General features: G+C 38.8%; 1 protein-coding gene across 4 annotated transcripts in view; it reads left to right on the top strand.

The window, feature by feature from the left end:
- Positions 1-1,745: 1,745 nt before the first annotated feature.
- LOC149211019 (mRNA export factor GLE1-like) overlaps positions 1,746-27,100 on the top strand; it is a 532,145-nt gene continuing 506,790 nt past the window's right edge. For 2 of the 4 annotated variants that reach the window (XM_089396864.1, XM_089396863.1), the window contains exon 1: positions 1,747-1,973. In XM_089396864.1, the coding sequence (XP_089252990.1) occupies positions 1,924-1,973 (50 nt within the window). In that variant the 5' untranslated portion in view covers positions 1,747-1,923. Of the gene's footprint in view, positions 1,974-24,750; positions 24,819-27,100 lie in introns of all 4 variants that reach the window. The other 2 variants (XM_089396865.1, XM_089396862.1) reach the window with 2 other exon arrangements.

The following is a 27,100-nucleotide window of genomic DNA, read 5'->3' as shown; positions in this document are numbered from 1 at the left end:
GAGCTGGTAGAGCTATATCTTTGGGAGTTTTTTTCCCAATTTGAGCTCAAGAAGAGTTTAGATAGGGGTTTTTGGACATTCTGGATCTAATTCTGACATCTATTTGCTGATTTGAGCACATATAAAGAGACTTTTTACAGGTTCAAGTCCAAGGGTGTATGGATCAATCAATGTTTTGGAGAAGTTCTTGAAGGTGTTTGAGCATGGAGAAGGCCTTGTAGGGGCTTTTCTTACATTCAGAAGTTTACTGCAACATCTGTTACTTGCAGGGTTCAACTCATCTATACTTTTCTTAGTAGGTCTTGTTGATGAAAGCTTTGTTTTTTTCCTTCAATGTGCAATTGAAGTGCTTATATGCTCATTTTCAGTTGGAGTACAGGGTCTTTGTAGGAGACGCCTTGTGTTGTTGACGTTTTCATGATGACTGTAGGTTGTCATGTTGTTTAATGTGAGAGGTATTTGCTGGAGAACATTTCGTTGAAGGGGAAATAACCACATGTTTATCATTAAACTTTTATGTACTCCTTTTTCCACTGAATATATAGAGCAGTCTAGCTATGTTGGCAGGCCCAAAGATGTAGCCCAGGAGGGGTGAACTTCATCACCAAATCCTTTGTTCTGCTCTTCATGAATGCTTGTATGAGTTAGGTGATGTTCTGTTGCTTATGCTTTATTTTACATGTGAAAACTAACTCATAACTTGAAGAGACCTTTTGGAAAACCTATTTTGTGTTAAGACCCATTTTTCCTTGCAAAGCATCGGAAAATGGTCCTTGTTTTTGGAGAAGAGGAAATTGACCACCTCCTCCATTTTCAGATCAATTAGAAATCACTTTCAAATCAATTTTAATCTTCGAGTAACAAATAACAATTGTAGATAGAACAACAAATGCAATGAACAATAGAAGACAATCAAAAGTAATAAGAGGCATAAGATTTGGTCAAAGACCAGGGAAAAACCCCACAAGGTGGAAAACCCTTTCAAATTCTTCTTATTATTAGATTGTCATAAAATATTCATCAAAGAGATACAATGATTCCATTCATCAATAAAAGATTCATAGTCAATTCTTTGACTATCCAAAAAATCAACCAACCAATATACAACAGATGAGCTTCAAAGTCAAATCTGGTCAATAAGTCAAAGTCTGCAATTTTATCAAAGTCAACAACAATCAAAGATGCCATACTTCCCTTTATTTGGTACACCATACTCAATTAAACATATTTTTCCATCGTTGCCAAAAAGAAACTTAAACCTCAAGATCTAAGACCATTTAGAGGTGGCCAAAAGCATTAGTGGGTCATTTCACTCTTTAGACACCTAAAGTGTTACTTTATTAGGGAACGAACACCCTTGGATTTACCAATTTTACCCAGCCTCAAGGTATTATTGATATTCTTGGTTCATAACAAGCTAGAGGCTATGGAGAAGCCGTTTGAGTCTTTGTCAAATTAAAAACCATGTCCGATGATCAAGGGTTGTATTAATCCACTTTATAATGCCTATATGGTAGTGATTGCAAAGGTGAATTATTTAATTTTAGATTTTAAATGACTCGTAATATTGATTTTTTTATTATGGGTTAGGTGTCGTAACCGGATTGGTTGGGGACTACTTTTTCTACCCGTAAAACTTGAAAAGACCATCATCGCTTGGACTTTTCTACAAAAACTATCGATTCTCATTATATTCAAGCAAGATAAATCTATATATATCACTATATCTAACGAATTTACATTACCATTTAGATAAATTTAAAAGCACAAGTATTTTTTTTTTCCTTGTGACACACCCTGATGAAGCATTCTAGGGCTCGGCCTGCACTGCAGAATATATAGGGCTTTATAACGGCATCCGGGAAAAGACTGTTTACAGGTAAGGAACACGGACATACTATCATAAAGAGGCCGAGTGCTGAAATGTCTCCACAGCCATCACCATGGGCGGACAGGCCCACACGCCTTTCAGAGTATGTGATATCTCCATCAATTTATTTCATGTTTCATCTGTATCAATTTTTTTTTTTTCAGAGAAAAAAAAGCGAGAAATATAAAATGTCTGTGATACATCCTCAGATCCAGATGTTTACAAAAATCAAAAGACCTGTGATCTACTTAGAAAAGCATATAGTTTATGAAGCTAATCTGAAGCTATCTGATTCCAAATTTTCTATATATGGAGACTGTCTTGCAAATAGAGATTTAAAAGTCTGGTAGAACAAAATCACTGATCTGATATGTTGTATCATCTGATACTATCTCAAGATGCCAGTATCCAGGAGAGGAAGATAGACCCATTTTGGAGAGAGTGTCGGCTGTAGAGTTTTTGTCCCTGTTGATGTGCTGAATAGAGCACTGCTCCATGCAGCTCCAGTAGAAGTTGATTCTGTCTCGCCATCCTGACAGATGCTGAGCCAAAATGAAATTTTTCCTGTTAACCGAATCTACCAGTAGCTTTGAATCGCCATAGATGGCCACCTGTTGAATGCCAAGGAATATACAAAATTTTAAAAGACCTGTGAGTGCCATAGCTTCAGCCAGATTGTTGGAACCCTGTCCACCATGCCAGAAGGAAGAAAAATGAGATTTTTCAGATATCTTGATGTGGAATCCACATCCACAATGACCTCTTTGAGCAGCCCCGTCGAAATATGCTGTAGGCTGTGGAGGATAAGTAGGAGAAGACCTGGCTGAGGGATTGCATTTATTCTTAATTTTCTTCTGTGGGAGCGATTCTAAATATACAGAAATTGAGTCAAATGATTTAGCAAAAGAAAAATTTGAGTGGTTGAAGATACAGGTGTTTCGCCATTTCCATATAAACCACATGGATAAGATACAAATTCTACGCCATAGGACATTTCGCTTACTGCATTCTATGAACCATACCTGGATCGAAACATTCATATCTAGCTTGAATCCATAAACTCTTTCTAATTCCTGCCATATGAGATATGATTGCTTGCATTTCAGAAATAAATGTAAATTTGAATCCTCGTCTTCTCTGCATAAAGAACATATGTTAGGTCCGTTCCATCCCCTCTTCAATAAGTTCTCCCATGTCAGGTTTCGATTGTGAAAAGCGAGCCATGAGAAGAGGATCATCTTCATAGGGCAGCCATCTTTCCAGAAGATTGGAGGAAAAATCGGGGATCCAGAAGAATTCTGTTCTATCAACTTCAGGTAAATACCTTTGACTGATATTTTCTCTGCCTCCTTAGGGATATTCCAGGTTAAGAAATCCGAGTCTCTTGTCCTGAAGAGTCCGCCGATTTGAAGCCTCATCTTAACGCTAATCCATTGCTGCGCAAGCTCTTGGGGAATGTTTAACTCTTCTGAATCTTTCCATCGAGGTATGGGGCCGTGCCAATCTGCTATCAGTTTGTCCCAATAAAAGATGCCATTTCTGTGGAAGTGATGAAGAAGTGACTCCTGTATTTCAATATCCTCAGCTCCGCAAATGAATTGGTCTCTGCCTATAATGATATTATTCCCTGATTGAAAGCGCCAGATCAGATGCTGCAAGCAGAGCGCCTCTATCCTTTTAAAACTACGCCATATGGGGGATCCATTTGCTGCTCCAATAGAGCCTCTACGATACCAGAATTGAAAATTCTTATTTGCAAGATATTTCGATTTTATCAGATGACACCACGGGTGATCCAGGTGGATATTGGTGGCCACCTGCCAAGTCCACCTAGACCCCCACCATTGTCCCTCTTGACATTTTCAGTTTCCTTAATTATAGCACAATTTACTATTTTTAGCAGTTTTCGGGTCCTAAACTTCCGGAGCCGTTTTGAGGCCCTAAACGACGTTTTTTGGGAAATCCCGCTCCTGCGATTTTTTAGATAAAAAATCGTTGTTTGCGTTATAGTCCTCAGAAAGATCTTTTCAACGGGCTATCATGCGCGTAAAACGGAGATCGTATGCCAAAGTTACGACCCCGGGAAGTTGATGTACCAATTTACCCAAACGGGGCCCATAGTTTGGCGTTTTCATCTTCTAGGGTTAGGTTTTGGAATGTTAAGGGTTTTCCATTGTTTCTCAATAATAAATAGGCCTTCGAGCCTCATTGTAAAGACAGTTGGAAACAGTTCAAAGGCATGTAGCCGACACATCTCTTCTCAGAGATAAGCTACCATCGCCCTAGCTGGGTTATTTCTATTTGTAAGCATATTTCAGTATTCTCCATTAATTAAATGAAGTATTATTTCCGCGGCATCTCTGTTTTTATGGTTATCGCATATTATTATTTCTGTTGCATCTCTGTTTTTATGGTTATCGCATCTCTGTATTTATGGTTATCTTTGTAATCTATTGCGTTCCTGCTTAAATCCGGATCAACGGGCCATCATCTTGTATAGCTCTCCAGAAAGACTTGCACAGGAGGGCTCTACCAAAGATTCTTAAATTTGATAAACCCCAGCCGCCCATCGACTTTGGGAGGGAGATTCCAGACAGTTTTATAAGATGAAATTTATGCTTATCAGCATGACCCCCCCATATGAAATTTGCAGAAAGACTGTTCATCTTGTTGATAATACTCACCGGGAGATGGAAAAGGTGCGCCCAATAAACAGAGAGTTGATTGAGAATGGATTGTACTAAAATAATTCTCCCGGCCAAAGAAAGGCAACGATACTCCCATCCAGAGATTCTCCTATAGAATCTGTCCACCAGCCAGACCCAATCGGCTCTCGTATAACCAATCGCTTTATGCTAAGGTTCAACCAGGTCCATTTCATATTGCATTATCACTTGGGTTTATGGTTGTTTCTCATACATTTATATAAATGTATTGCTTCATCTGTTAAACCGTTGCTTATATATTATCTGACACATAGTTATCAAATTCTGTCTAACTGAGCAAAATTTCGAAAGTTCGGCTCTAGTAAAGTTTGGTCGATTAATTAAGCTATATACAGCCCAGTTAACATCAATGAATGGAACGTCAGCAATGAATATGAGATTGATTTTGCCATAATACGGTTCACATTACTGAATCAATCGCCCGAAATTAATATGAGGTAGGTGTTGAGCACGAGTCAACCAGGAGCAAACATGGCAGGGTGTGGGGAGATTGTAATCGATTTATATTTTATTGCGATTTCCAATATATCACACTTCACCACTTTACATCCGTTGCACAAAAAATCGTGCGGCCCTTATTTTTTGAAATGCCTGTTATTTTACAACAGAAAATTTTACAAGATAGCTGAAAGAACTAAAACCAGAAACGGAAGGCTATATGCAACGAATTTTCATATCATATTCCTAAAGCAACTAGGGCAGCAATAAACTCAATATAGGCTAAATTACTTAACTCGTTGGCATTCTTGATTAAGAAATTTAACAGACAATTGCATGCATATCTCTTCTCACCAAGAATGACAAACAGATTGGACTGAACCGAGTCCCGACATCATTAGAGAAGACATTGCATCTTCGCTTCCAAATTGTAAATAAAGTTGTAATCCGGAGATAGTCTCAAATGCTGGATAAATGGGACAATACCAAAGACCCAGAGTCACCAAGAAGAGCTGCATGTCAATGAAGTTGTCCCTGTAGTAGCATTGAATGTTGGTCCCACACCAACCATCAACATGGTCTAGCAATACAATAGTCCCATAAAATATGTTTCAAGGCCCCTGAGTGGCTACAATAGGGGCACAGGGCATCTGTTATCCTGCATTTGGCAATATTGGCTTTGGAGGGCATCTCCGAATAAACAACTAACCAAGCAAAGACCTGGAGCTTGTAGCTCAATTTAAGTGACCAAACACTCTGCAACCATAGCCTTAGGATTGAAAGACACCCAAATACTATTAATTATAGTAGATAAAGAGTGCTTCCAATTTAGAAGAAAGTAAAGCTTCTTTGAATCATACTGCTGAAATGGTTTCCCAAACCTGCATCCCTAATCTGTCCAAAAGAGGCCTTGCATGTCAATATTCATCTTGTATTGATCTCACGAGGGAGCAAACCCATAATGTCACTGACAACTAGCTTATTAGAGGGAAGAAGAGCCTCTAGCGGGCTAACTCTCTCCAATCCTTCCAACCCTTGGATCCTAAGTACCAAAGATCTCCTAAAGAAGACCCCCTTCTTGCTTAGTTGGGAAATACATTGCCCTTGATTTCGCTGGCTCCAAATAGGATGTCATGGCAAATTCCATGTTGCACGACTCCCAAAGAATTTCCATCTAATCAAAGGAGAAATAAACCTCTAAGCCTCCCATAAGGAAAAAAGAGCCTTTTGATGGGATAACTTTCTCAAATGCTTCCAATTCCTGGATGCAGATTCCCACAAATCCCTCCAAAAAAAGACCCTCTCCTTACTTAGTTGGCAAGCTTGAAATTTTGGCACTCATAAGTGCACTTCCCTTTATTTAGTCACTCCAAATAGAATGTCATGCCAAAGCCTACCTTGCACGACTTCTAGAGAAGATTCTTATGATCAAACGAGTGACAAACCTCTGGGCCTCCCAAATGCCCCATTAGATGATGGAACTAGACACCCTAAAGAGTTGAGAGGAAGAGATGATATCCCACAACCCAAGGGGCCTTGGATCAAAAGTAGATGCTAAGCAGTGTGAAATTGGTGATGCAAGAGAATTTTCCAAGTGGTGGATCACTCAAGGCACCTTACTATTGACTTTGTGGCCATTGTATGACCTTGAGTTGCCACTTTGATAAGTATATGATCACCTTTGTCTTTGGGCATATGACAAATTTCCCAAGGAATCAGAGGAAGTTTTTGCTCACCATCATACTTGGGCTAAAGAAAGGATCTAAGAATCTACTCAATTTTATTGCATTGAGCCCTTCTTAGGAGCCAACAAAATGTTGAATTTCCACGACCTTGGGTATAGGTTAGAGTCTTAAAATCACTGACGCTACCAAACCAAGAATCTCAATCATAAACTACTTTGTACAGCGAAAATATAAAGCAGTAAATCACATATGCACAAATATACACACTTTTTAACAAAATTGTACAATATTGTACACTCACCAATCTTCATTATAGTAAACCAAATCTGAATAATACAACAATCTATGGTATACAAGATACAATGACAAACTTCGCTGCAACTTTGATGTTGTATCTTGTCTTGTCGGTCCTTCGCTTCTGTACTGCTCACTAGCTGCCCTTTAGTCCTTCAAAGGACAACACATCGAGACTCCAGGAGGGCTGCCACCTAACACTGTTGCATGTCAGTTCTGTTGCGTGTACATGGGTTCATCAATCAGCTCTCTAGGTTGGCCAATTTGCGAGCTCCAATCTGCATTCTAGTAGCCTCTTTCGTCCATCAAAGAGCTACTCATAAGGCTGCAAATTTCACCCAATCTTAAACTATCTTCGTCATTTCAAGATTGCTAGTCTAGGGCTACTTTGGACATCCACGCACTGACCTCCAATAGTCCAAATAAGCCCAATACTACACTGTCGGTTCTGCTCCTAAGATGGACACTTGGACACCACGACAGGTCCTCCACACGGCACCAACAGGCTACAACAACTATTGATCCAAACTGGTCAACTTCTTTGACCCAACACATATCAATCCTGGCTTCAAGTCTACTGTCCCACGCTGCTCTTGACTGTCTCTGGTTAGGGCATCTTTTGCAGGCTGCAACAACCCTTAACCAATCCCTGAACAACCCTTAACAACCTCCAAAAATCTGCGACATACCACGCTGTTGTCATAGGCATACACCAACCCCTTAAACCTCCCTTCGCACACCTAGTTGTGGTGCTATGGCTTGCGGCCTAGCACACAACGATCTTGTAGCAAATGACCATCATCTTTGGTAGCTTTTGTCCCTAAACGGTGCCCCAATACAGACTTGCCCTTCTCCTTACCTAACTCGGCCTCCCTGCAAGTGAGAACAGACCCCAAAACAACCTCAAAAGGCTCCTACACTGCCTATTTTCCACGTTGTCCTGTCTCCTACCTGCGGCCCAATTAAGGTAAGAAATCTGAATTCTCTTCCTCCTCTAACGAGTACTTTTCTTCAAGTGTGCGTTGCAAAATGGATGAGTAAAATGAATCTCCTTCACCCTCTGTTTATACACAAATGAGGGGCTTCACGAATTCATTTGAAGGGACATGTCTCTTGGACGAATTCCTTAAGCCTACAGGACTTTAGCTGTCCATAATTAATTGTCAACTTCAAAAATTCATATGAGTGATCTTTGGAGCGTTGGAATCAGCTCACCAAGATCTATCACCTCATATTTTCTCAAGCTCAAATTCATCATGGTTTTGACCCAAATCTCGATGGGTGCAAAACCCCACGGTTGGGTTCCAAGCCCACAAGTGACCCTTGTGGCGCTTTGTCCTCCAAACCCTGAACCTTAGGGCTTGGAGTACCTCCCAAGCTACTCATAAATCAGCATTCCCTCTTAGCGAGGGAGGTACTCATCATCATCATCACTACTTGCAACACTTGCTGATCCAGGTGGATATTGGTGCCCACCCGCCTATTCCACTTGGATCCCCACCATTGTTTCTTTCAGTTTTTTAGTTTCCTTATTTGTAACACAATTTACTATTTTTGGCAGTTTTTCCGGTATTGAACTTCCGGAGCCATTTTGAGGCCCTAAACGATGTTTTTTGGGAAAATCGTGACCAACATTGGTCAACAACCATTGTTGGTCATTCAAAAGTTGTAGTCCTCGGATATATCTTTTTAACGAGGTATTGTGCGCGTCAAATGAAGATCGTATGCCAAAGTTACGACCATGGGAAGTTGATGTACCAATTTACCCAAATGGGGCCCATAGTTTGGCGCTTCATCTCCTATGGTTAGGTTTTTGGATGTTTATGGTTTTCCATTGTTTCTCAATAATAAATTGGCCTTTGAGCCTCATTGTAACACAATTCAGAGGCATGCAGTTGCCACATCTCTTCTCAGAGATAAGCTACCATCGCTTGAGCTAGCCTTATTTCCATTCTATTTGTAAGCATATTTCAGTATTTGATATTAATGAAATGAAGTGTTATTTCTATTGCATCTTTGTATTTATGGTTATATCTGTAATTTGTTGCGTTCTTGTTTAAATCCGGATCACTTGGCCAACTCTTGGTGCTGAAATTGCAGTAATCCTTGTTTTGTGAACTACGCCTCTCTTGGAAGTGTCACTGTCACTGTTGCAAGCACCCTGCTTCTTCTTCTTTTCTTGTAACGTCTTCCACACTCTCCATGATTCCTTCTTGGCAGTTGTAGGAGCACCCTTTCTCTCCACTGACCATGCGCTCTTCTTGGATTACAGAGTCTCCCTCTGAACCTGCAAGCTCCCTCTCAAGCTCGACTCCCTCTGAGTTTCGGGAATCTGGACCTTCTTCTCGGGAACTTGTACCTGCTCCTTTGAAGCCTGCACCTGCACCTGCTGCTGCTTCTCTGGAACCTGCACCTGCGCCACCTGCTTCTTTCCATGATCCACAGGCTTGCCTGTCAACTTGTAGAGACCATGATCTCTATCTTCGAGTACAATCCCATTGGACTTAGAGCCTCTGGGCCTAAGTCTTGCCTTCCCATCCTGGAACAAAACCTCAAACCCCTTCCTCTTGATCATCAGGACAAAAATCACGTATATCTGAGTCGTGGTACAAACAGTACATCATGGACCTGCATCACATGTCCTATCTCCATCTTGAATGGCACAACTCCCGATCCTCAGATCTCCAACTGACTCTTGTTGCCTAACACCATGTGCAACTTCAAGTCCCATTTAGCTAGAGTCTCAAAAATCTCATGTGACCCTGTCATATGCTTTGACGCACCACTGTCCACGTATCATCCATCCTCATTGACAGTACCCTGTGATAAATGAGAGATCATAGCAAAGTCCTCCTCCTCCAATCTCTTGGTGAGATCATCTATCTCAGCTGAAGTGACAACATCGATGACCTACTTTCTTTTCCTCTTCTCATCATCTCCCTTCTTCTTCCTCGGACATCTCGACGAATAATGACCCATCTCGCCACAGTTGAAACACTTGACTTTACTCAAGTCATTCTTTTGCTTACCCTTCATTCGCGCTATAAGTGCCACGTCATCATCGAAAGACTTCTTTTTTGGATGAAGATCCTCGTTTCGCAACTCTTCCTGAATGAAGTCATCCCACAACCTATCCCAGTCTGGCAACTTTTCCCTGGAAATGATCCCTTTGATGAAGGGCTTCCATTCCTCGTTGAACCCTTTCAAGGCAATCCTTACCATATCTCCATCTGAGATAGTCACACTGATGGTAGCAAGCTCATCTTTGACCTAAGACAATCTCGTCAGATACGAGGTCACGCTTTCACCCTTTATCATCGTGGTGGACTTCAACTTATCCTCCTATAGCAGTACTTGGTTCTCGTTCTTATTCTGGAAGAAATTCTAAAGAGCCATCCACATCTCATGTGCATTGTTCTTCCCGGACAAATAAGGTATTAGGGCATCCTTAACACCATATAGGATGATCAATCTTGCCCTCGCATCCAAATCTTCATATATTTCCAGCTCCTTAGGGTCGGTTGGCTTCTTGATCCCTTTCTCGGTGAACTCCCAGATCCTGTTGACTTGCAAGACCAACTTGATCCTTTCCTTCTAAGGACTATAGTTGGACAACCCCTCCAACCTGTCCTCATATCGGAGTCCTACCTGCAACTTCGACATTATAGCGAGCCCTTCACTTACAATGTGACCATAAGATGGACTAAAGCTTTTAGCCTCTCTAGGTACCATTGGGCTTACTTGCTAACCATCAACCCAAGGAACTAGGTGCGTAATGCAAGGTCAAAGCTCTATGACCAATGCTACCCTCCCTACTTCGGGAACTAGACATCAACACGTAGGCCGATCAGGTGTCCTCCTAGGCATTTTACACACACAATGCCTCAACACATCAAATCTCTCCCGATCAAACAGATCAATAACATCGAGCATGCTCCCAAAACTTTGAGAGATTTACCTGAACAACCCCAATCAGTAACAAACTTTCAAATATACATAAGTAAACACAGAACTTTGGGGTTTTCAATAATCTTCATGATGCTTCACAATTTATCATCGTAGGACTTAGAGGCTTCCCAACAAGTCTAGATAGAAGTTTCCTCAATCATATAACTTCCTTTCCTACTTCTCATGCTGCAATATTTTCTGCACGAGGATCCTTCTTTCCTTCTTTTAGCAACACCTCAATATACTTTATCCAATTTCTTCTTCAAGGTATTCATCATGACTATAATATGCCCTCCCTCTTAACTTGGGAGATATGCCCTTTCTTTTATCTAGGCTCCCTCTTAACATAGGGAGATCAAATTCTATCTATGAAATCGAAGAATCTTTCATGGCTTCCATCCTTTTTATTCGAGTCATCTTGATCATCATCATTTCATATAACTTCCTTCCTCATGTTTATCAATCAAATCAACTTTACTTACAAATATCTTCAACATCTTGAAGATTATGTACCTGCACAACTTAGCAAGTACAACCAAATACATATATAGAAGCATGAAGTTAACCATATCAGTTTCATACAATAATGGAAGCATTAGACTTTAGACATCAAATACCTAAACTTAGTGAGGTTCATAATCAACAAGAGACACATACTTTTATACTTCAACTTCTTGGTAGGGTATAAATCGTAGACTTCATCATCAAGACTTCGAGCAACTCAATCAAGATAACAGTCTCATTATATCTAGGGTCTCAATATTTCTTCTAGAGATATGACATACTCTAATATATTGCAAACCCTAGAAGCAGTTCAAACAAGTATAGTTCTACAATGCATCCAACAACTTTAGAATTCATATCCTAGATTTTAATGCAAACCCTAGATTCCATCTTCGAGATACTAAGCCTTAGATGTCAACAATCAAAACTAATCACAACACAATCTAAGGTTTCAACTAAATGACCAAATTTTACTAGGATTTGTTGTAAACCCTAGATTTTATCATCATAATGGAAACACTATCACCTAATCCTAGAATATCAAACTTCTACTAGGGCTTAGTTACAAACCCTAGAACTTATCAACAAATAGGTTAATACACACACACACATATATATATATCTAGGATAATCATGCATAAGTATATCATATATTGGACAAACCCAAGACACAAATATCAATACATTTAAAGTCAGACATATAATGATCTCGATTAGGCTAGGGTTTTGATTAGACAGACACACAAAAACCTAGGGTTTCATTCCTAGGAGCTTACTCTAGATATTATAAGGGTTTTGCTCACAAACCCTAATTTAGCAAAACCTCAATGTCTAGGAATACATTACCATCCAACCTTAAAGGACTAGGGTTTACATAACAATACTAAGACTCCAAACATGACATTACCATCAAAACCCCAATCATCAAAAGAATAGTATTTTCTAGATTTCATCACTGATCCTAAGTAGACTGGGTTTTTCACATTAGCATTGACATACCCTTAGGTTAGGGTTTCATAGGGAACCTTTTAGGGTTCCACAAATGTGATGATTTTAATGAGGGTAGATTCAATCTAAAGATTAATCACCCAAACAAGAATATTTAAGATTCAAAAGTCCTAGACATAATACTTTTTTTTAATGGTGGTTCACATACATTGAGTGACTGCTACATCCATGGGAAAATCTAGGTAGATCAACCCGAAGGGATCTACTTGTCGGCCAAACTAGCAAGGCATAACCCCACTGGCATCGAGGAGATTTGACCTCGTGACCTCCCAATAGGCGAGTTACTTAGCCACAAGAACTTGATCAACTGAGCTATCTCTTTGGGCTATCCTAGACATAACACTTGTTAGTAAGGTAAAGCATATTTATTTGAATGAATGAATATACCTTTATCACGACGAGAACAAAACTTATGATCTAAAACATACCTTTGAGTTGTTTTGTAGACAAACCTTGTAGGACATGATTTTCAATGCTTTGTCTTGTGAGATTTTCTCCATAGCCCTTGAGCATATCAACAAGCTTTTCCTAAACAACAAAAATATAAAAGGAAGTTTTATTAGCATCTAGTGTAAACACATCTAGATAAGAAAAGGAAAACCAAATATAAAAGATAATACAAGGAGTAAGATACTTATCTTTGGAAAAATGATGAGGGCTCCCTCTTAATCCAATTTCGAGGGATACCTATAACTTTAACAAAACATTTCAACAATGTTTTTCCAAAGCGTGTTAACCTATAAGTACTAAAAATCAAAATACAAAAAATTTAAAAACTAAGAATAGAGGGGCTTAGTAGTATAAGTCCTTTATTTCCGATTCTTCGGTCTTGTTCTTCTTTGGAGATCCTTCTTCGACAACATTTCCTTGAATCCTATTTCTCTTTCTATTTCTCAGATTATTAGGACAATCGCTTCTATAGTGACCCATCTTGTGACAATTGTAGCATTCGATTTTGGATAGGTCTACCTTCCTTCTAGGCCCTTTAGACTTCTTGAATGTTTCTTTGTTCTTGTGATGAGCGGAATAAACATTTGAAACTTTCTCCTCTTCATTCTCTTTGTTGCTCACTAATGAAATTCTGACTTCTTCTCGACTACATGCATTCAATAATTGTTCGAATGTCGGAGTTTCCTTCCAACTGTTGAGACCTGATGAAAAGGCACTCCAAGATGTTGGTAATCCTAGAAGTGCAGTGATTACAAGCTCCTTTTCAGGTACTATCTCATTGATTGCCTGGAGTTCATCTCTAATTCTAGCTATTCTTACAAAGAAGGATGCCATAATGTCTTCCTTTTTCATCTTTATAGTTCTCAGTTCATGCCTAAGACTTGCTATTTGACCAAGATTCTTGATTGTGAATAATTTGGATAAGGCCTCTTACATCTCTTGAGCATAATCTATGTTGGATATATATGGGATGAGGTTATCATTTATTCTATCCACCATTAGGGTCATGGCCAATATCTCTGTTTCTTTGAACTTTGCCTTTTCTGCATCACTTGACTCATTTGTAAGCTTCTTTACTTTTCCTTTGACTAGGTTCAAGACTTTATTCTTCTCGAGGATGAGATCTATCCTCTTTTTCCATGCCATGTAATTGGATGCTCCTTCTAATTTGTTTTCTCCCTTTATTGAGTTAGACATTGTTGTTGAAGATAGTAGGCTTGCCTTCTTATATGATCCTTTTCCTTGATGACCCTTGTTAAAACTTCTTAAACTCCTTATTCTCCTTTTAATAGATCTTCAGGCTGCCTTTTTCCTTCTTCTTCACCTTAGCTCTGACATCATGTTGGAAAATCAGAAAGGCAAAAAGATTTTCTTTATGCCGATAATTTGCTTGTGATATTCTTATGTTTTTATTAACTTTCTTGTGTTCTTTTAACTTAGTTCATCAAGCAATTACCAAAACCATAACACGAAGATCAAAGACACCAGATGTAGGCGGACAACCAGGGCAAAACCCCTATCTAGGGGAAAACCCAGTCAACAACTCTTCCTTTAATAGTTTCACGAGATGATCCAAGACTCAACCTAGACACAGACTTCCTCCAATCACCAAGTCATCCTTTCCTTTCTTTTGCAAATGATAACCTTCCAACAACAACTTTGACCTATTCACTTCGATTTTGCAGCTGTAGACTTTCAACTTCCCCAAGAACATAACTTCGACCCAACAGTAACTTCGATCCAACAGTAACTTTGACCTAGTAGTAACTTCGATGCAACAATAACTTTGACCCAACAGTGACTTCGATCTAGCAGTAAGTTCGACCTTCCAAGAAATAGCTTAATAAATCCACACGTGTGCGAGAAAGACTGTGAAAATTTCTAACACAAAATTCTACTGTAGTAACTGATTTATGTCTCCTACTTATCTTCCACAATAAGTTATTTACAAGACGCTTCAGTAAACATTAAAATAAATTCTACTGCAATTATCACATAATAGCATGGAGAAAATAATAGTTATATACAAGCATAAGAATCAATCACATTAACATAGTTATTTTTAGACAATTGTCCCCGGAAAAACCCAATGCGGGAAAACCGATGCAACAGATGAGGGTTTATTTATTATTCTTCAGCAACAATCTCTTTACAAGGAATGATTTTGTAGTACATAGAGAAACCTTCAAGAAAACACCTGAGATAATTTTCCTCCTCAACTAGGAGAAATTCTAACACCCTAGAGACCCTCTAGCATTCACTGCATCACCCCTCCATCATTTGTGTGAGGACTGCGTCATCCCTGCATCATCTACGTGAGGATTACGTGAGAACTGCGTCCTTGGCTGCGCTGTCTCTCTGAGGCACTGCGTCACCTCCTCCTTAGTCTCTGATTGATGCTTAAACCCTCCTCTTCCTTCACCCTGCAACTCTCCCTCTGAAATCGAACTTCTTCTCCTTGAGAATCGATTTCCCTCGGGTTACTGAGTACGGTGTGTCGCCAAATGACTCTCAAGTCTTCTCTTATACTTTTCCTGTTGATGAATCAACGATGGAGATTAAGTCCCTAATCAACGGCTAAGATTAAAACAGACTCGATCCTCGTCTCTTAGAAGCTTCTCATCCATATCTTTATTAATACCCATTAATATTTTTATTTTCCCAAGTTTAGACCTAGGAACCCCATTAAAAATATTAATTATTTTAATAACTCATCATCCGGGTGGAGTTTCTCCAAACGATTCCTAGGTCTTGGAGATCTCATGTATTCTAGCCTGTCCACAAAATTTTGGAGCTAGATCACATCCGATGCTACTCAAAATCAATAGAGACAATTATGTTCTCGACAGAAAGTGATTTATCAGATTTTCCATTTGGCTTTGCTTCATGTCTTTTTGCTTTCATGCCATATATCTCAGAAGGACATTTCATCCTTTTATATGGTATGTTTGGAAGTCATTTACATGTCTTCCCTTTGACAGTCCTACATAAGCCCATCTAGATGTTAGTTTAAAAATAATCATTGAACTCTTCAGAGTTACCTTTGTAATGATCTTTCACCTTGACATCTTTCTATAAGTGTTGGCATCTTGCATGCAGATTGACACATCTCGCAGAGATATTTAGTGTCAAGGATCTCTATCTTTTTCCGACTTCTTCTGGGAGATATTCTAGTCAAATATTCTTGGACTTTGAATGCTTTCTATCATCGTTATATATTATCACGATCTCTTTCTTTCTTTTCACACACTTCATTCCTAGGAGCTTCCAATCTTGTTTGTAGTCAGCTTCCTCATGTTGCATATATTATCTAGTGTGACTTATGCTCTTTTGCAATACTTCGGAGGAGGAGATCCTTTCTAGATCATATTTAACTATATGTCTTTCATGATAATCCATGTGAACATACATACCTCATTTTTTCTTTCGGTCATCCAGACTTCATGTAGTAGCTTCATCCGAAGGGACTTTATCCTTCAAACCTGCCTCCTTGGTGTGTCATCATATTATTCCTTGAATCTCACAAGTTGGAATTCCTATTGGAAAACTTTTGCTTTCTTTCTCTATCGGTGAGCCCTTTGATGAGAATTCTAGAGAAACTTGAGGATATTTTATGTCCTCATCCGTCAAATGTTTTCTTTTGCTTCTCATGAATACTCATGAGATTTCCGAAGAGCTTCCTTAATTAGTAGGATTTGGACTAGATATACTTTCTTCCCATGTCACGAGCTCTTACCTCTAATGTTTCTATGCTGTTTTCTAATGAGGTGCATCCTATCTAATTTTAAACTGCATCAAGACCATAATTTACAAGTGAAAAGTACCTTTTTGAGAAGAAGATCATCTCAGTCATAGTAGAGATCTTTTACTTCTTCATTCTTAGGCTTCTTGGACTCAGGTTCTTGCACTTCTTTAGTAATGTGTAGTCCTTCTCTATTCCCCTTGTCCTTACCATGGTTAGGAAAATCTCTTTTGTAATGTCCAAGTTCCTGACATCCGAAGAATCTTAGCTTATCCATGTTTCTTTTCTTTGAAGGACCAAACTTTTCAAAATTTCCCTTTCTTCTTGTCATTGTAGCATATTCTTGATTCTGTTCGCTTGGTCCGACATCAATCTTTGCTTGGTTTCTTCGGTCTTACATAGTGACCATAAATCTTGAAATGTAGTAGTCTCTTTCTTCCTATGTAAGCTTGAAGTGAAGTTACCCCATTCTTCTAGTAGTGCATTTAGTACTACTGTGGTCATTTCTCTGTCTCGTAGGGCATCCTTTTAGCCCTAGGACTCAAGTCAAGACAAGCGAAGTCAAGAGGAAGGCTATTAGAGGGAGATTCGAAGTCTCCTAGAGAAGCAACAACAATTGCAATAGTTACTAGGAGCAGTTTTTTGGATCTACTGGGAGGTTAAAGAGATTGCAATAGGAGGTCGTGGTAGACTTGATCTTGGAGGGTATTTGTCTGAGTCTAGGTCATGGTTTTCGTCAATTGAAAGATCTAAAAGATAAAGAAGAGATGTACGGGTTTTCCCCTCAAGAGGAGGGGTTTTGGCCCTGGTTTGCAGCCTATATACTGTGTCACTATTCTTACTGTTTTAGTAGCTGTTTGATGTATTACTCATTTTGGAATAATAAAGAACAAAACTACTAAGTAAAAGGTAACATAAGAAGTTATCAAGTTAAGAGAATTAACATATTCATTTCCCTATTGAATTCTCAACATGCTATCAGAGCTTTGGTTCTCTAAGGGCATCATGAATATCTCCTCTACAATGAGGAAGTTCATCAAGAAAATTGCAAACCATCTCAAGAAAGGTATCAAGGAAGCATGGAGTTTCTTATTATCTTCAAAGAAGGCATCAATCAATGAAAGGGATGAAGGTCTCTTCTCGGCTCTCTCTGGTACATTCCAAGACGAAGACAATTGGGTAATCGATAGTGGTGCATCAAGGCACATGACTGGTCACTCCAACCAATTGAAGACCCTATCAAAAGGAAAATCCGCTTATTCTGTGGAACTTGGAGACAATAAAAGCTATTCGGTGAAGGACATTGGATCAACTTCCATAAAACTGAAATATGGAAGCAACATTCACGTCAACAACATTCTCTTTGTTCTAGGTTTGCACAAAAAATTACTTTCTATTTCAAGTTTAGAAGATAATGGAGATAGAGTAGCCTTCATTGATGGAAAGGTAGTTGTTTGGGAAAAAGACTCAAGCATAGATCAAGCTAAATTTATGGAGAAGGAAGGCTTTACATATCAATATCTCCTGTAAACCAAGCCCTAGTTCACACTGAGATTGGTCCATGTGAACTTTGGCATCGAAGGTTTGGTATTTCAATATTCTTCCAACTTTAAGTTCCATAGTAGATGGAATCCCGAATTTAAAGGAAGATCATGAAGGTGTCTGCAAGGGATGTGCATTGGGCAAGACTACCAAGAGACCATTTGGAACCAGTGTTTCGCGGTCGAAAGAATCTTGGATCTCATTCACTCTGATGTGTGTGGCCCTATGACTCCAAAATCATTTGGAGGCCATTTATACTATGTCGCATTCGTAGATGATCATTCAAGGAAGACCTGGGTTTACTTAATGAAAACCAAGGATGAAGTATTTACAAGATTTCAAGAATTCAAGGCTGAAGTGGAAAACCTTACAGAAAAAGAATTAAGACACTAAGATTTGATAATGGAGGAGAATATACATCCAAAGAGATAATGGCATTCTGTAAGGAGTTTGGGATTAAGAGGTAGTTGATAGTCCCATAGAATCCCGAACAAAATGGATTCGAAGAAGGAAAGAACAGATCCATTGAAGAAAGTGTAAAAGCAATGTTACATGATCAAGATTCACCCAAGTTTCTATGGGGAGAAGCAACAAAGACATCGGTCTACATTCAGAATCAATCTCCTCACAGATCTGTAGATAACAAGACTCCAGAAGAAGTGTTCACTAGGAAGAAGCCATTTGTAGATCATCTCCGATCTTTGGGTGTCCTATGTATATTCATATACCAAAGGACAAAAGAAAGAAGTTGGATCCTTCTGGTATGAAGGGAATATTTGTTGGGTATAGTAACTCATCAAAAGCTTATAGAATCTATATGAAAGATGGACATCACATTGAAGTTAGTCGTGATGTCATATTTGATGAGAGTATAACATTCAAGAAGTCAAAAGAACTTTCTATAGATTCTGATGATGAAGAACATCCGATATTTGAGGAGGAAGTTGACAAGGAAGGAGAAGGATCACACCATGAAGAAGAAGGGCTAAGTGAACGTATTCAACCCATGGTCATTCTAGAAACAAGGAAAATACGTAATTGGTTGAAATCCACACTACTTGATGCAAAAGGTCATGGGGTAGCGCAAGGATCATTTAGAGAAAGTAAGAGACCCAAGAAATATTCTAGGCAATGTTGTTAAAAGCGCGAGCGGGATTAAATCGGCGCCGGGAATAAAGCGGAAAAAATCGGAAAAAGCGGGAAAAAAGCGGAAAAAAGCGGGAAAAAAGCGTTTGGTACAAAAATATTCATTTTTTTTTCATTTTTTTTCAATTTTTTTAATATCTAAACCATCTACAACATAAAATAAATACATTGACACATAAATATGATAAGAAAAGTAAAACTAATATATAAGATGTTTAATATCATTTCTAGCGCTAAAATCACACATAACATTGAATCATGTCCTGAATAGTAAGTCCTGACTCCTGAGTCCCAGCTCAACCTCAAAATAATAAAATATCAACGAAAAATATGACCAAAAAAAAATCCGAATTTTCATTATAAAACTCGCTGCCCCGCGCCCCCGAGCTTTTTTGTGAAAAAAGCGGGCTTTTTTCGAAAAAAGCGGCAAAAAAATTTTTAGGAGCTTTTTTCCCATAAAAAGCGCGATTAAATCGGCTTAGGGAAAAAAGCGCACTTTTTTGAAAAAAGCGCGATTTAATCGTGCTTTTAACAACACTGATTCTAGGTATGCTGCATACATGACAAAATTAATAAAAGTAGAACCATCCACCTTTGAAGAGGCTGTAGAACACCGAGAATGGAAGGATTCCATGAATGAAGAGTATCAATCTATAATGAAGAATGGACTCTGGGAGATTGTACCTAGGCCTGAAGACAAATCTGTGGTTACTTCCAAGTGGATCTATAAGATCAAGCATGCAGCTGATGGAAGTATAGATAAGTATAAAGTAAGATTTGTGGCTAGAGGGTTCTCTCAACTTGAAGGCATTGATTATGAAGAAACATTTGTTCCAACAGCAAGATATACAACGATTCGATCATTAGTCTGTTTGGCAGCATTGATGGGATTAAACATCCACCAAATGGATGTCAAGATTGCGTTTCTGAATGACACTATAGATGAAGAAGTCTATATAGAACAACCCTTGGGATTTGAAGTCAAGGATAGGAAGGCATATGTTTGCAGATTGAAGTAAGCATTATATGGCCTTAAACAAGCACTAAGGGCATGGTATGCTAGAATGGATGCATACCTACAAAGAATAGGCTTCACAAAAAGCTATGTTGACTCGAACCTTTATATTAAGGTTGTAAACAATGAACCTGTAATTATTCTTTTGTATGTAGATGATCCTCTCTTGACAGGTGTAGAAGGTCAAATTGAAGAATGTAAGAAGCAATTGGCAACAGAATTTGACCTGAAGGATCTTGGGCTGATGCATTACTATTTGGGACTAGAAGTCTGGAAAGGACCAAATGAAATCTATTTGGGTCAAGGAAAGTATGTGATCGAGATTCTAAAGAAGTTCGACATGATGGACTATAAACCTATGACCACTCCGATGATCACAAACTTGAAGAGACTGAGTTTCGAATCAAGCCTTGTGGATCCTTCCAGGTATAGACATCTTGTTGGCTCATTGATGTACTTGGTGAATACTCGACCATACATATATTTTGCAGTAAATATACTTAGTTAATTCCAGTGTTGTTAAAAGCGCGATTAAATCGCGCTTTTTTCAAAAAAGTGCGCTTTTTTCCCTAAGCCGATTTAATCGCGCTTTTTATGGGAAAAAAGCTCCTAAAATTTTTTTGCCGCTTTTTTTGAAAAAAGCGCGCTTTTTTGAAAAAAGCGCGCTTTTTTGAAAAAAGCGCGCTTTTTTCGAAAAAAGCCCGCTTTTTTCACAAAAAAGCTCGGGGGCGCGGGGCAGCGAGTTTTATAATGAAAATTTGGATTTTTTTTTGGTCATATTTTTTGTTGATATTTTATTATTTTGAGGCTGAGCTGGGACTCAGGAGTCAGGACTTACTATTCAGGACATGATTCAATGTTATGTGTGATTTTAGCGCTAGAAATGATATTAAACATCTTATATATTAGTTTTACTTTTCTTATCATATTTATGTGTCAATGTATTTATTTTATGTTGTAGATGGTTTAGATATTAAAAAAATTGAAAAAAAATGAAAAAAAAATGAATATTTTTGTACCAAATGCTTTTTTCCCGCTTTTTTCCGCTTTTTTCCCGCTTTTTCCGATTTTTTCCGCTTTATTCCCGGCGCCGATTTAATCCCGCTCGCGCTTTTAACAACATTGGTTAATTCCAAGTGGATCTGAAGCATGATCATTGGATAGTAGCAAAGCATATTCTGAGATATCTGCGAGGAACCATCAACTACTGTATGAAATATGATAGAAGGAATGATGTCCAACTGATTGGATATACAGATTCTGACTGGGAGGCAGGGAATAGGATGGAAGGAGGACTACGGGAGGATGTTTCAGTTTAGGATCCTCCATGGTCTCATGGATGAGCAGAAAGCAAGACATCGTTGCTTTGAGTAGTATTGAGGTTGAATATGTTGCAGCGTGTGAAGTAAGCAGAGAAGTGGTATGGTTAAGGACGCTGCTATCTGACTTGTTTGAAGGACCGATGAACCCTATAGTGATACTTTGTGATAACACTAGTTGTATTTGTTTGTCTAAGGATCCATTGTTCCATGGAAAGACAAAGCACATCAACAACAAGTATCACTATATTCGAGAGCTAGTACAAAATGGTGTGTTGCAGCTACGGTATATCTCCACTGATGAACATGTAGTTGACATATTGACGAAATCACTTCCGAACAAGAAGCTTGTATACTTAAGGGACAAGCTTGGTTTGGTGGATTTTTCCTCCCTAATTGAGAGGGAGAGATAGACACTACATTCTTGTCTTCACTTGGGAAGAAAGAATGGAGGATTGGGTAACCATCTGACATTCGATACTCTTTGAGAATGTGGTAGGGAATTCAAGACAAGAGTAGTCGTGGACCGATATTCTTTGAGGATTAGCTACCCAAGATAAGAATAGTCCAATGGGAGGTCATACTCTGTGAACACCTGGGTGGGGTATGTACCTTGGGAGACAATGATGATGGTGTCTATACATCATTGGTCTCGCCAACATTGTGCTATGATATTGTGGAGAGATAGAACCGTTAGTCAAGGCCCTGCTATGTGACAATGATGGTTGATGCTAGACAGATGGGTTACCAATCCGACTCTTCTTATGAGATCTCTTCAGATTGAGAATAACCATGTACCTCTTATGAATACCTCCCTAGTTAAGAGGGAGTGTTGAAAAATGTGTAACTAGGTTCGGTCTTCATAAGTATGAAATGTATTCTTGTAAATATAAAATGAAAAAGAAATTATTATTATTATTGGAGCATGGGTTTCATGCTCAAGTTCTTTTATTTTATAGGTCAAGCACCCATTGAGTGTGTATAAGAGTCATTTTCATATATTGAAGACCCTATGGGCACATTGTAAATTGTAAAGAAAAAAATATTTTGTCTTTAAAGTGTCAAAATACCTCCAAGATCAAGTCGGCCTACATGAAGAGCCACGTCCAACCTTGAAGAAGCCTATATATAAGAGGAACTCGTCCTCCATTTGGATCACTCACTCACTCATCTCTTATGCGAAGAAGCAGAAGAAGAAGAAAGTCAGAGAAGGAAGTACGAAGAAGAGGAAGTCAAAGAAGTTGAAGTGTTTTTCTGGGCCTTATATATTCTTCTGGGAGGATCGAAGTTAGGGTTTATGCGCTAGATCTTTTGGGGTTTGATTTTGGAAGCAGAAGAGAAGGGAAGGCAAGTGAAGGTCTCTTAGGGCATCCTTTTAGCCCTAGGACTCAAGTCAATACAAGCAAAGTCAAGAGGAAGGTTGTTAGAGGGAGATCGAAGTCTCCTAGAGAAGCAGCAACAGTTGTAGCAGTTATTGGGAGAAAAATTTCGGATCTACTGGGAGGTCGAAGAGATTGCAGTAGGAGGCTGTAGTAAACTTGATCTTGGAGGGTATTTGTTTGAGTCTAGGTCATGGTATTCGTGAATTGAAAGATCTGAAAGATAAAGAAGAGATTTACGGGTTTTCCCCTCAAGAGGAAGGGTGTTGGTCCTGGCTTGCAACCTATATACTGTCAATGTTCTTACTGTTTTGGTCGCTGTTTGATGTATTACTCATTGGAATAATAAAGAATTAACATATTCATTGCCCTATTGAGTTATCAACAGTGGAAACCCATGCAATAGATGAATTCAAGGGAAATTTGGACCATTCCAAGCCTCTTCAAGGTTGAATATTAGCCTCCTCAAGCGAATCATTGATAGTCCAACAACCACCACCTAGTTGTTTGGGTCAACTAGTCGTTGGGGTCCATTTCTAATTCTAGAGGCATGTAGGGGTTGGTTTGACCATAGAGCAATGTCTCAAATACAAATTAAGGCAAGTGCTCCATCCTCCAAGCAAGTTGTTGCTCATTGAAGGTGAACATTGACTTTCTCACGATGGATGTTGTGATTAACTAGCCGTTGGCACCTCTCACTTAGCTGTGCCTCCTAAGGAAACATTGACACATTTTCAAAGCAAATTAACTAGTCGTTGCTTTCCAAGAGCAAATTGAATCTCCTGCTGGGTCATTATCATTGCAAAAGAGTCATTTTTATGTAACCAACTTAAGCTCTATTCTTGTGGATGACAAGTCAAAAAAATATTATTTTTGGGAGAGGGATAAACTAGTTGTCACAAAGGAAATCTGTATAAGGCTAAATTCCTCCCAAAATGGGTTCTTGTTGAACTGTGAGATCATATGCCATAATATTTTTTTTTCCAATACAATTTTTGGGGATGACATTCAAAATTTTATTTTCTTAGTTAATGTTGTAAGAGAGCTAAAAGAATACTAATGATTTGCTAGGGTTACTACAAGGCGATTGTGTTAATCCATCGAGTGTCAACATTGTCACATGGAAGGAGAGTTTAGCATTCTAACTTCCATCTCTCCTTTGTAGGTGTAAGGTGTTTGTCAAACTTCATTGCTAGACAAATCTTTATTGGGGGTTCCTTTAGCATGGGTGCAATTTCACTTTTTACTGTAGTTGACCTAGTGGTTGGAGACTTCTCCATAGAAAGAGATTTCTTGGTAGGATTCGGGGATCATAATCCTATTTTTGACGAGATCAGGGGTTGATTGTCACCTAGTCGTCAATCCCCTTATCCAAGTCCAAATTGCATAATTGACAAAAGAGGGGGTTTTGATCTTGACTTCACGCCTTGGAAAGGGTAAAAACATGGCAACGGCGAGGACATCACAACAGCTATTTTTACTCAACTCATTTTATTTTCTGTAAATATAAAAATAAAATATAAAAAAATATTTTATAGCTTGTGCCTAAATTTTATGTTAAAATGCTAGTAAATCCTTGGAATTTGGTTTAAGATCTATTGCTTTACCCAAGAAAATTGTTGCCCTCTATTTTCTGTATTTAAAAACATACCTAAAAGGGTATTTTCAAGGTGTTTTTTCGCAGATTTGTAATTTGCCACAACATTTTTTCCAGATTTGGCAAAACCCTCACTCAAGGGTTTGATTAAAAAGGTAAATATTATTTTGTGACCCTTATTTATTCCATATATGAGTTTTATAGTTTATGATTTTTTTTGGGGTAAAAATATGCTTTCCAGCTTGCTATAAATTGCATATTTCTTGCTAATTTTTTTTTGGGCATTGACCATGGGGGGAATCAACCTCACTTTTCTGCAAGTAGTTTCCAGATTGCTGGAAAACTCATTTTACTTGCATATCTGAAACGCTGGGTGTGAAATTTTCACGATTGCAATAAACTGGAATTTGTTCTTCTATCTATTGGAGATTATTTGTCTTTTGAATTATTAATTTGGAAAATAATGATTAAATCACTATTGCAATCTTCACAAATAAAAACACTGCAGAATATAAAAACTGGAATTGAGAAAATATGCACACACACGCAAAAATATGAAACTGTTATTTTTGGATAAATGTCCCTGAAAAACCCCGAATGGAAAACCAATGCAGCAGATGAGGGTTTTATTATTATTCAGCAATTTAGGAGAAATTACGATTGGTTGCCTTTCACTGGCAAACCACTGGCAAAATAATCTGGAGACTAACGATCTCCCTTTGCTACTTGATCTAGCCCTCTCCAAGCAACTCACACTTCTCCAGGCTATTCGCATTGCCTCTAGGAAATGTGCACTGCTGCTCCCAGAAATTCATTCAGCCTCTGGAATCACCCTTCAGCGAGTTACCCTGCCTCCTGGATTGCTCTAGGCCCACTTGCTCTGGCTTTGGATGATATATCCAACCTCTAGCTCACTGAATAGATTCCTCTGCCACTTGCACTGTCAATCAGCTACTCTCATTGGCTGAATATGGCCTCCTCTGTAGATAATTCAGCCTCCTATTCCTGTCTCCCAGACACTGGAAAATACTGAGGAAATCTCTGCTGATCCCCTGCTTCTAATGCTTTCCCTAGCTTCAACTCCGCCCTTGCTGAATACTTGCAACTGGGTAGTTGAATTTTTCAAATGATAAACTGTGCCTTGATGTCTCTTTTCCAAACCCTTCGACCTGCTCTTATAATATCTCATTGGAGCCTCGATGACCACGATCACATTTCAACCGATGGCTAAGATCATCTTGACTCCGTCAATCAGCTACTCTCATTGGCTGAATATGGCCTCCTCTGTAGATAATTCAGCCTCCTATTCCTGTCTCCCAGACACTGGAAAATACTGAGGAAATCTCTGCTGATCCCCTGCTTCTAATGCTTTCCCTAGCTTCAACTCTGCCCTTGCTGAATATTTGCAACTGGGTAGTTGAATTTTTCAAATGATAAACTGTGCCTTGATGTCTCTTTTCCAAACCCTTCGACCTGCTCTTATAATATCTCATTGGAGCCTCGATGACCACGATCACATCTCAACCGATGGCTAAGATCATCTTGACTCCGTCAATAAACTTTTCTGGAAGTCTCTAGTGCAAAATCAAACTTCCCCAATTAATTCACTTTAATTTAACCAATTTTCTGGGTTTTGGAGATCTCATGTTCCTTGACCTCTTAGATACCATAGAGACTAGAAGACCTGTCTGCTGCTACCCGAAACAAAAACTAACACTGGGCTGTGTTTATCATTGCTTACTGGATGCCCAAGTTTCCCATCCACATATCTATTGATCTAGTTATTTTGATACTTGTGGGTGGCCTCAAAGGGCACTTTTGCATGCTAGTTTTCTGCATTTTTACTATTTTTTCAGGTCTGAAAGGTGCAGGATAACAGCACAATTATACATTTACGGTCACTTATCAAGAGGTAAATCAAGGATATCATCTTGCCTCTGTAAGGGCATTCATCACTGAACCTTCTATTCTAAGAGACAAATATTCTGAGGTTTAAGTGGTGTTCTGGTTTCTGGTCTGTGTTTGCTGCAGGTCTATTTCATATTCGAGATCAGTAAAGTAATTAATTAACTCATATCTTCACTGTGTATATAGTATCTACTATCTAGGAACTGGTATATTGACTTTGGGTGAAGTTTTGTGTGTTCAGATTAGGGAAGCCTCTTGGTTTAAAGTGCGGGGATACCGTGCCAAGGTGACAGTGGGTACATATTATGTGTGGTACCACCTTAGGGCCTTGAAGGACCTTATCAAGACTGCTAAATTGGGCGGTAAATTGGTAATAGATACCATGCCCTAGTAAGAGTGTAAAGAGATCTCTTTAGTTTCCTGATTCAAAATATTCCTTTTCTTGAAGCATCTTCATCTGACATTTGTTGCGTAAAAAACACAATAAGTTCACTATGTTCAAGATTTTAGTAACCCTATTCATATTCAT

This window comes from Pinus tabuliformis, chromosome 1_2 (genome assembly GCF_031772625.1).
Source record: "Pinus tabuliformis cultivar Carrire ecotype Pingquan chromosome 1_2, CPIR1, whole genome shotgun sequence".
Taxonomy (NCBI): domain Eukaryota; kingdom Viridiplantae; phylum Streptophyta; class Pinopsida; order Pinales; family Pinaceae; genus Pinus; species Pinus tabuliformis.
Note: the sequence above shows the minus strand (reverse complement) of the source record. Positions and strands in the feature narration are given on the sequence as shown.